The sequence below is a fragment of the Tupaia chinensis genome, unplaced genomic scaffold (genome assembly GCF_000334495.1).
Source record: "Tupaia chinensis unplaced genomic scaffold, TupChi_1.0 Scaffold000515_1, whole genome shotgun sequence".
Taxonomy (NCBI): Eukaryota; Metazoa; Chordata; class Mammalia; order Scandentia; family Tupaiidae; genus Tupaia; species Tupaia belangeri.
This window is the reverse complement of record NW_006160028.1, coordinates 5027492-5037200: the sequence shown is the minus strand read 5'-3', so window position 1 is coordinate 5037200 and position 9709 is coordinate 5027492. Positions and strand designations below refer to the sequence as shown.

At 44.2% G+C, this 9709-nt stretch overlaps 1 protein-coding gene across 1 annotated transcript in view; it reads right to left on the bottom strand.

The window, feature by feature from the left end:
- Window positions 1-3922: 3922 nt before the first annotated feature.
- The window catches only part of MASP1 (MBL associated serine protease 1), a 77015-nt gene continuing 71228 nt past the window's right edge, over window positions 3923-9709 (bottom strand). The window contains exons 14-16 of the mRNA XM_006156737.3: window positions 9000-9067; window positions 6920-7019; window positions 3923-5504 (exon numbers count right to left, since the gene is read on the bottom strand). Of these exons, the coding sequence (XP_006156799.1) occupies window positions 5314-5504; window positions 6920-7019; window positions 9000-9067 (359 nt within the window). The 3' untranslated portion in view covers window positions 3923-5313. The remainder of the gene's footprint in view (window positions 5505-6919; window positions 7020-8999; window positions 9068-9709) is intronic.

The window sequence follows — 9709 nt, the reverse complement described above, 5'->3', positions numbered from 1 at the left end:
ACAAAACACCCCAAACTGGCTGGCTTAACATAGCAGAAATTTATTGTGGTATACTTGGGAAGACTTTAAGTCTGTAGTCGTGGTGTTCCTTCTGAACTCTGTAGAGGAAAATCCTTTCTTGCCTACTCCCAGATTCTGGCAGTTTGCTGGCAATCCTTGGTGAAGCTTGGCTTGCAGCTGTGGACTTCAGTCTCTGCTCACATCTTTACAGTGCGTTTGTCCCCACCTGTGTCTTTGTCTTCTTTTCTTTGAGGACACCAGCCATATTGACTCAAGGGCAAACCCTGATTTAGTACGATTTCATTATGATAATTATGTCTGCAATTTCCCTCTTTTCAAATAAGGTCACATTTGGTTGTACTGGAGGTTAGGACTTCAACAAATCTTCTTGGGGTACACACTTGAACCCATTATTGGTTCCTCTGGACTGTGCCCATTTCTTAGAGTACTCTTGTTCTTGACAGTACTTTTGAGGAGTATTGGTCAGGTACTTTGTAGAATATCGCTCAGTTGGGATTTGTCTGATGTGTTCCTCATGATTGGACCGGGGTTATGGGATTTGGGGAGAAAGAACAGGTACAGAGCTATTTTCATTACAGCATATCAAGGTTCCATGCTATCAGTATGACTTATTGTTGCTAATATGTACCTTGATTTCCTGGCTGAGGTACTGCTTATCAGATTTCTCCCCTGTAGATTACTGTGCGTATTCTCCCCAGTCTGCCCCTTGCTTCTGTACTAGGAAGGAATTCCCTACGCGTGCCAACACTTAAGGAAGGGGACTTGTGCTATCTCTCTTTAAGGCAGAGTATTTACATAAATTATTTGATCTTTTCTATGCGAGATTTTTTACTTTCTCAGTTTGCTTATTTGTTCTGTAGTGTACTCATATATGTATGTACATGTGGGTGTTTATTTTCTATTTGGGTTATTACTTGATACTGCTTTGGGTGCTCAAATCTTTCTAGCTCTGGTCCCTGGAGCTCTTTCTATTGTCTCCTGTGTCCCTTTGACATAGCCCCAGCGTGTGGGGGGGTACTTTACACACCTCCTTACTCCCTGGCCCTGGACAATGGTGTAGGCTCATTGTGCACATTTCCTTCCTGCTCCAGCCCTGAAATCAGCCATTTTTTCAAAAACCCTGCTACTTTTACTGGAGAGTGGTGTCAGGACACAGATCTGGGCATTGGTGTGGCCCTTGATGCTCAGGTGTTGCTGCTTCCAGGTTGGGCCACATGTTGAATCTTACTGTGCTCAGTTTGCTCACCTATAAAATGGCAGTGATAGTTCTACTTTTATCTTGGGTTGGTGTGAGGGCTAAGCTAGAGCATGTGTGTAAGAGCTCAGTGCAGTCTTAACCAGATACTAGGTGCTCAAAAAGGTTAGTGGTTACTATTTCCCATAAATTTTTGGCATTTTTTGAGTATAAACTATGTTTACAGTTTCCCAAGTTGTTTCTTGTCTGCTAATTGTTAATCTGATTTGATAACCTTAGACAAAGACAGGGCAAAGATGATTTCTATCAATTTATTTAGATAGATGAAAAATTAAATGGGTAAGAGAGTCAGCTTAGGCTGTACCAGGGCCTAAATATCTTGACTGCAAGATTCATTCTAGACCAAGATTGGCCATTACCTCTGCCATATGAGTGTTCTAGATTTCTCCTCTCCAGCTCAGGCCTATTCTTGCTTGAAGGGCTTCTCGGTGGTATAATTTCTTTCTTTCTTTCTTCTTTTTTGGAGAGGTTTTTTTGCTATAGGGTGCGTGCACTCGCCAGAAAGACAGAGAGAGACAGAGAGACAGAAAGCGAGAAATCACCCCCCAGGGGGGATGGCCACACTGAAATCCCTTCTCCTCCATTCTCCTCTCGGGATCTTGGGCATGCACGCACACGTGCCCAGCATGAGTTTAAGCCACCGGGTCCGGGACTCAAACCGCGGTAGACTTCATGGGAGTCCAGCGACATAGCCAGTATGCTAACTGCTGGTCCCGGTGATAGAATTTCTTTAGTTTCTAAGATAAATTCATGGTAGAAGTATATACCCCAGTCCAGAATAGGCCACTCATAGACATGGTGGCATGGTCTCTGAACCAGACATTGAAGATATGATCAAAACATTTTTTTTCTATTCTATGTGTTGGGAGCATTCAAGAAATTTAATTTGTATGCTGAAACTCACATTCTGTAATATTTGGTAATTTACAGGAATAATAGGACTGTGTATTTAAGCAGAACAGACCCCAAAAACCTAAGGAATGCTTTTTTATCCATAACACAATCTTCTCATCATAGTTTCGCTCTCTTTCCATGGTACAGTGTTCTGAATCAAATACAACAAAATGCTGATAAATGAAAACAACTCACCAGAATCATCCGTGCATGAAAAACTTAGAAGCCAAACAAGGAGCTTTGACTTGATGCAGATGTTTATTGGAACAAACGTGTAGTTTCCCATAAGAGCAACAGCTTTTGATGCTAATGAAATCCAGGCTTGATTATATTGCTAATAACAACATTCATAGTATGAAATTACAACTTTAATTATAAAAATATATTCTAGAGAGGTGGATTTTGGTTGCATACAGGGGTATCTTGGTAAAAGACAGTGCATTTTCAAATTAGAACGGGCTGCACTTGGAGGCTGTGCATTTCTCATCACTAGAAAATGTTCAAGGAGGTCTTAGATTGAGGCAAGGTGGTCTTTAGAGATATTCCAGCTCTCTGCTTCTTTGATGCCATGAGAGATTTGAGTTTCTTGGGCCTGAGCAGCAGTGCAGGAGCTGGCACATCAAACTAATGCTCACAGATCCAGGGGAAGTCAAAATCCCCGGGCCCACTCAGACATTGCCTCAGAATAAGGATGAAGGTGCAACTGGGGGAACAAACGATTACCTGGGTCCCATCAGAAGTCAGGATCCATACACAAATCCTGAGGCTGTTTTGCATTCTGTTTAGTATTCTGACTCTCAGGAGAAGTCTTTTAGATGTTGAAACTGACCCCAGGACATTGGTCTACTGGACATGCTGCTTTTGTGGGAGGAGCTAGGGTTATCAGAAGACACCTGAGTGTACATTTACTTTTGTCCTCCCTCCATCCAGAAGGCCTCCTTCTGTCTTATCTGTGGAAATGCCCACCATAGTCGAAGCTCTGCTGCAGCTCCATCCCACCTGGGAAGCCTTCCTTGTGTCCTCTCTCCCAATACTTAAATACCAGAATGGCCTCTCTCTTATCTCCATGGTGCTCCAAAATCGAGCACTTGGCATGGTTCATCTAGTTACACGGTAATGATTTCTGTGTGTGTCACGTCTTCTGCTTGGAGTGCCTATAAGGCATAACTGTTATCCTCCCTACCTTCATCCTAGGCTATGTCCCTATAGCAGTCAGCATGGCTTAGGACTGGGACTACCCAAGCAATGCTGTGTGATGGGAAGGTGTAATGTCTTGGGGCAATCCCAAAACTTTGCACCACAATGCTTTGGTATTGGGGACCAGCAGTTAGTGTAATGGCTATGTCGTTGAACTCCCATGGAGTAGACACTGGTTTGAGTCCCGGACCCGGTGTCTTAAACTCACGCTGGGTGTGTGTGTGCGCGTGCCCAAGATCCCAAGAGGAGAATGGAGAAGGGATTCGGCGTGTCCATCCCTCCAGAAGATGACGTCTTGCTTTCTGTCTCTCTGGCGAGCGCATGCGCCCTGTAGCAAAAACCTCTCCAAAAAAAAGCCAAAAAACCAAAAACAAAAAACCAAAAACAATTCTTTGGTATTTAACATAGACCTCTAGCTTGCTTGATAAGCTTCTGATGAAGTTGGGTCCCATTGGCATCTTCTCTTTAGAGAATAAATAGCAGGGCACAGAGAAGAAGAATGACCATCCCTGAGTATTCAGCCTAGGGCTGAGTGCCTATACATTCTAATTTCCCATTATTTCACTCTTTCAACAAGAGATCTTCAATGGTTCCTGTAACTATCAGGAGGTTAAGAGCTCATATCCCTGTGAAGACCAATTTTGGCAGGACAGAAGACAGGGACTCGAAGCTTCTGTTTGCATGAAGGGCTTATATCTTGGAGCTCTGAAGAGTATTTGGTCTCTAGAAGTTTCCTGAGTGAGGAAGTGGCTCTTGGATGGGAGAGGCATTGTGCTGAGGAAGTATTTGTGATCTTGTTGAACTAGAGAATTCAGGATGGGGCTTAGGGGTAAGGAAAAGGGGGAATGACTCCTGGGGCCCCGCTGTGGATATAGGGAGAGAGTGCAGGGCCTGAGGTGTGGCCTACCAGGGCCCTCCTGTGCAGCCTAGATTTCCAGGAAGGGAAGGCCAGGGCCCAGGACTCATGCTCTGCATAGGAACAAGGAACGATCCCTGGCCGGCATGTGCTGGGCCGTGTTGTCGGGGAACGGTGTGTGGTGAGTGGGAGTGGGTGCTGCAGGACCAACAGCAGCATTTTGTCTGCATCAAAGCACTTTTGAATCTAATGTCAACTTTTCTTTTTGGTTAGTTTAGCTTTAACTCACATCAGGGGGAAAAATGGCTTCATTGGATCTTGGATCATCAGAGCTAAGAGGGCTCTTTGGGATGAGGAGAAAGGATGGCCTAGGGCCACACAGAAAAGCAGGAAGAGCCAGAGAACCAGCTGCCTGACTCCCCATCCCACCACTCCCTGTCTCCCTGTCAGGCTGTGCTTCTCTAAAGCACTCCCACAATTTGGTGTCTGGCTCATGTTGAAAGCTACGTTGCTGTGCAGCATGACACAGGACTAAGAACCGGTCTGTTCTATGTTAGGAGGGAAAGGTGGGGGTGGGGTGGGGACATTGTAAGGGGGCAGAGAAGCATGGGGCATTTGGGAAACAAAGTGCAGGGGAGAGGGGGCTCACCAATCAGTTCTAAAGGCCAGCCAGGAGTTTGTAAGAGAACTTCATCTGCCTGGTGGACACACTGACCTGCCAAGTCCTGTTTATTAAGCCCTTAGTTTACGCCCTGCACCGTGTCAAACAGTGTATACATTCATTAATTCCACCCTCATCAGACTTTCATGAGGTAGGTAAGGTCTTTCCATCTTATGGATGAGGAAACCGAGGTTGAAAGAGATGAAGTCACCTGCCGAGCATCGCGAAGTTTGTATGTGATGGAGCATAGACCCAGCCTATGTTCTGATCACTTAGCTACCCTGCTTCTTTAAAGATAGGGAAAAGGGGGCAGAGGTGGCCCCTTCATTGTCCAGTGATAAGCTGAATAAGGGGGGTGAAGAAAGGAATGGCCACTTGCATCAGCTGCTGACTGACCATAGCAGGTGGGGTTGGAATGGAGGAGCTAATTCAGTTCCTCACCCTGGTGACCCTCTGGATCCAGTCCTTGTTGTGGTAAATGTAGGAATATACTCCATAGCGTTCCTTCTTCCCACAGTCCTCGCCCCAGGACACTGTGCCCACCAGGTACCAATGGCCTCTTTCTGTATCCAGGGTCACCATGGGGCCTCCAGAGTCACCAGAACAGGCGTCCTTCCCCCCTAGATGAAAAAGAGATGCTGATTATACCCCTTTTCCCAGCTCAAATCCAAAGGATTCCTACATCTGAATGTAGTTCAAAGAGTTGGTCACTAGAGAGCGCCATAGACCGACCCAAATCAGGTCTCTGAGCAGTTCTAGGTCAGGCCTCCTCAGAACTCAAAGTGACTTAGGAGGAGCTGGTTCAGGCCATTCTCTTTAGAGGAATAAAAGAGTGGGAAGAAAATATGGAAATTTCGTAGCACGCAACTCTACGATTATTTTCTCTGACAGAATCCCTGATAGTCTACAAGACTCGGAAGCCAGCAGCACTTACTTCTGGCTCTGCACTGCCCCCCTGGGGGGTGGCAGTTCTGAGAAAGTCCTGGTAATTTACTGGCCATGAGTGAGAAAAGAAAGCAGTGAGGAGCAGAGCAAGGTGAGTGGACATGACATTAGATGGAGCTGGACAGGGAGACGTAACGTGGGGGCCACAGTGAGGAAACTAAGAAGTTCAAGCAGGTATGGGATGGGGTTGCAGCCGGCAATATGGTCCAGTGATCATGGTGGTACAGGGAAGACAATCATCCTCAGTAATTTTGTATTTTGCAGCCTTCATAAACTATCAGGACTATATTCCTCCCAGGAGGTAAGAGTTCTATCTAACATAGCAGGTGGTAAAATAGCATGACCAAAGGGGCAGTGAGATTACAGAAATGAGATCTGAAAAGCACGTTGTTACTGAGGATTTGGAAAGCAGTTTACATGAAAGAATGCAGTGTTTCACTGCAAGGTGTTCTCTGTAATCCATTGTATGTGTGCATGTGTTTGTGTGTATGAATTTGCTACTAGTTCTGTATTGTTCTTTTATTCACTTGTTCTTATTTGAATTGTTGCTGTAGATTGAGCACATATTTTAGATTTAGAAAGTAAAATTAATAGCCTAGTGACAAAATAAAAATAAAAATATCCAATCTTATAAGTATGTGTGTTTCACATGGTGAATACTAAGAAAAAAAATAAAACATTTAGTAAAACGCTCCTTTGAAGCACTATGAAATTATTTTTAAACAAAATATCTGATAATTTTATAAATTAGTAGATTATCATTATGAATTTATAAATGTCTCCTCTTTTGCGGGGGGTGGCAGCTTTTTTTTTTTTTGGAGAGGTTTTTACTATAGGGCGCGTGCGCTCGCCAGACAGACAGAGAGAGACAGAGAGACAGAAAGCGAGAAATCAGCCCTCGGGGGGATGGTCACGCCGCAATCCCTTCTCCTCCATACTCCTCTCAGGATCTTGGGCACGCATGCACACGTGCACGGTGTGAGTTTTAAGCCACGGGGTCCAGGATGCGAACCACGGTTGACTACGTGGGAGTCCAGCGACATAGCCATTACGCTAACTGCTGGTCCCCCAACCCAGCTTCTTGACTTACCCTCCTTCTCCCCAGCACAGATCATGTCCTTGCTCACTTTCTTCTTCAGTGAGGCATAGGCCTCTTGGCAGGTGTTGTGGTCAACAATTGGGATTTCAATCTGAAAAACAAGGTTGTTATTGGCCTTATCCGTGGCCGAGAAGTCCCTGTTCTTGGCTCCTCCTGATCCCATGCCTGAATGGGTCTGAGTGTATCACAGACTTGAGCTCAGAACCTGCTTTATGGGACAGGCGAAAGGACAATGAATGAAAAGCAGGAGCCATGGTCTGGTACTCTTGCAATGAGCTCACTTTGTAGTATCAGCTGTGGACTTGCTATGTGATCTTAGACAGGTAATGGGCTCTCTCTTGGCCTCAGTTCTCACATCCGTAAAGTGGAGATGATAATGCCCAACACAAGCGTTGTCTGAGCTATGACAATGTACACAAAAACCGTGATCAGTTTTCCTTTCCGCCATCTCTACTGTGGATGTGGAGCATATGGCTTAATCACTGTTTTCCGTGCTCTGAGACTGTCTCCTCATCTGAAAATTTTGACATACTAATCACAGGGAGGTTCATAAAGAGGAAGTGAATGAGCAAATGCTTTCTAAACTACAGCTATTGTATAAATATTGGGTGTTTGAAGGGATATCAGTGTTCGCATTGTAGCAGGTGTTTACTATGTTCTTCGTTACAGTACGAGTCTCTAGACAATGGATCTGTATTTTGTCCGTTTCTGTTTTACATAACCTGGAACATAACAGGTACTCAGAAAATATCATTTTGATTTTTAAAAAACTAAGCCGATATATAAAAATAGCATATTGTGATTATTATTGCCCTCGATTTACTAAAGGGATAAATGTTGGAGTAGATAAAAAAATAATAAAAAATAGAAATGTATACTGTAAAGACGTGATAAAATGCAGATTTAAACAAATAAATAAATAAGAAAATACAAAAAAAAAAAAAAAGAGAGAGAGAAAGCACATGAGTCCTATTCAGCCAGAACAGGAGCTGAATGGATTGTATGCCCCCCCCCCACACACACACACAACTTCTGTGGGTCCTCGTGTAATGGGAACCAGAGGCTATTCACATCCTTCATGGGTCGTGGGCTCCCTGGATAACTGGGACGTGGAAGCCAGGGCGGGGTGGTCCTGAGGACATATCCTATCTAAGCTTGATTCATCGTTCAGGTATCACTGAAGCGCCTTTCTTTGAGAAGCCCTTCTGAACCTCATACATTCCAGAGCAGCTGCACTTCTCTCTCATCACCTTAGCACATCCATTGCTACTGGGGCCTGTCTGACTTGACTGTAAGCCCAGGAGAGCCAGGGACCTGCACTGGTCGTAGCTGGTACTATCTGGCACCCAGGAGACACTAAATAAACACCTGGGAGTTCATGAATGAGGAATGAATGGTTGTTGCAAATCCAAATGTTTAAAGTATGTTAAAATATATACATTAAACAATTTAGAAACTAGCTGTGTGAATCACAGAACCCAGTGCTGTCAGAGTCAGGCAGCTCATAGAAGACATCTCATATTGCCACTCAACTTTGCTAGTATACTAAGGTCTAGAGAGGAAAAACGACTGTCAGGCCACCCAGAAAGTGAACAGGAGCCAGAAGTTGAAGCCATAGCTCCCTATTCCTAGTCCAGTTTCCTTTTCTGAAATGATGGGAGTGTGGACTTCTAAATGCAATAGTTAAGTTCATTGCTTCAAGGACTGCTTAACAAGAGTAACCTGTTCTTGGTTAATTTGGTTTGTAGCTCTTATGGTATATAGATTGATTTTGACCCTTTGGGGTATCAAAGTCTGATGTTTCTGGAAGAATTTGTATAAGCTGAGCCTCTTTAATAAACTACCAGGACCATGGAACAGTGTTTAGAGATTGGAACCCATGATACATAGAACAAGCAAATGGAGCTCTCTAGGGTTCAAAGTTCCACTGAATTTTGGAGGTGAGTGGGTGCCTGGTACCTCTCTCGCCACTCTGTGTCTAAGCCTACTAATCCCTGAAGAGCAATGTGAAGCAGGAAGGCCAATGCAAAGCTGAGGTGTCACTCTTTGTAGGGCATATGTGGAACGTCACCTCCATCAGGGTCTCCGGTAACCTTTGTAAGAACTGCTTCCCCCAGCCACTGACGATAACCATGGCTCCTGGAGGAGAGAAGACACAGTGAGAACAGAGAGGCTGTCTGTGGTGTTTTTGGGGAGTTGTGTCTTGCAGCCCCATCACCCAAGCTGGTAAGGGAAGGGCTGGATTTTGCCCCTAAGAGAAAGGCAGTGGTGTGGAGGAAGATGGGAAAGGCTGCTGGGTTGGAGGTTCCCTGCGACAGAGCTAGGGCACTTGTTTCTATGACACATTGCCTGACACAGCTGTTGTCTTGTCTATTCTCTCCCATCTCAACTAGCATGGAACCTAGCCCCATGAAAGCAGCAAGCAGTCTATCAATATCTTGTTGGCTGCTCTATCCCCAAGCCTGCAACAGTGCTGGCGTATAGCATAGCAGCCACTGTGCTGCCTTTACCAAGCCTTCCCCCCTTCCTTTTCCTTTCTTTTTTTTTCTTTTCTTTTCTTTTCTTTTCTTTTCTTTTCTTTTCTTTTCTTTTCTTTTCTTTTCTTTTCTTTTCTTTTCTTTTCTTTTCTTTTCTTTTCTTTTCTTTTCTTTTCTTTTCTTTTCTTTTCTTTTCTTTTCTTTTCTTTTCTTTTCTTTTCTTTTCTTTTCTTTTCTTTTCTTTTCTTTTCTTTTCTTTTCTTTTCTTTTCTTTTCTTTTCTTTTCTTTTCTTTTCTTTTCTTT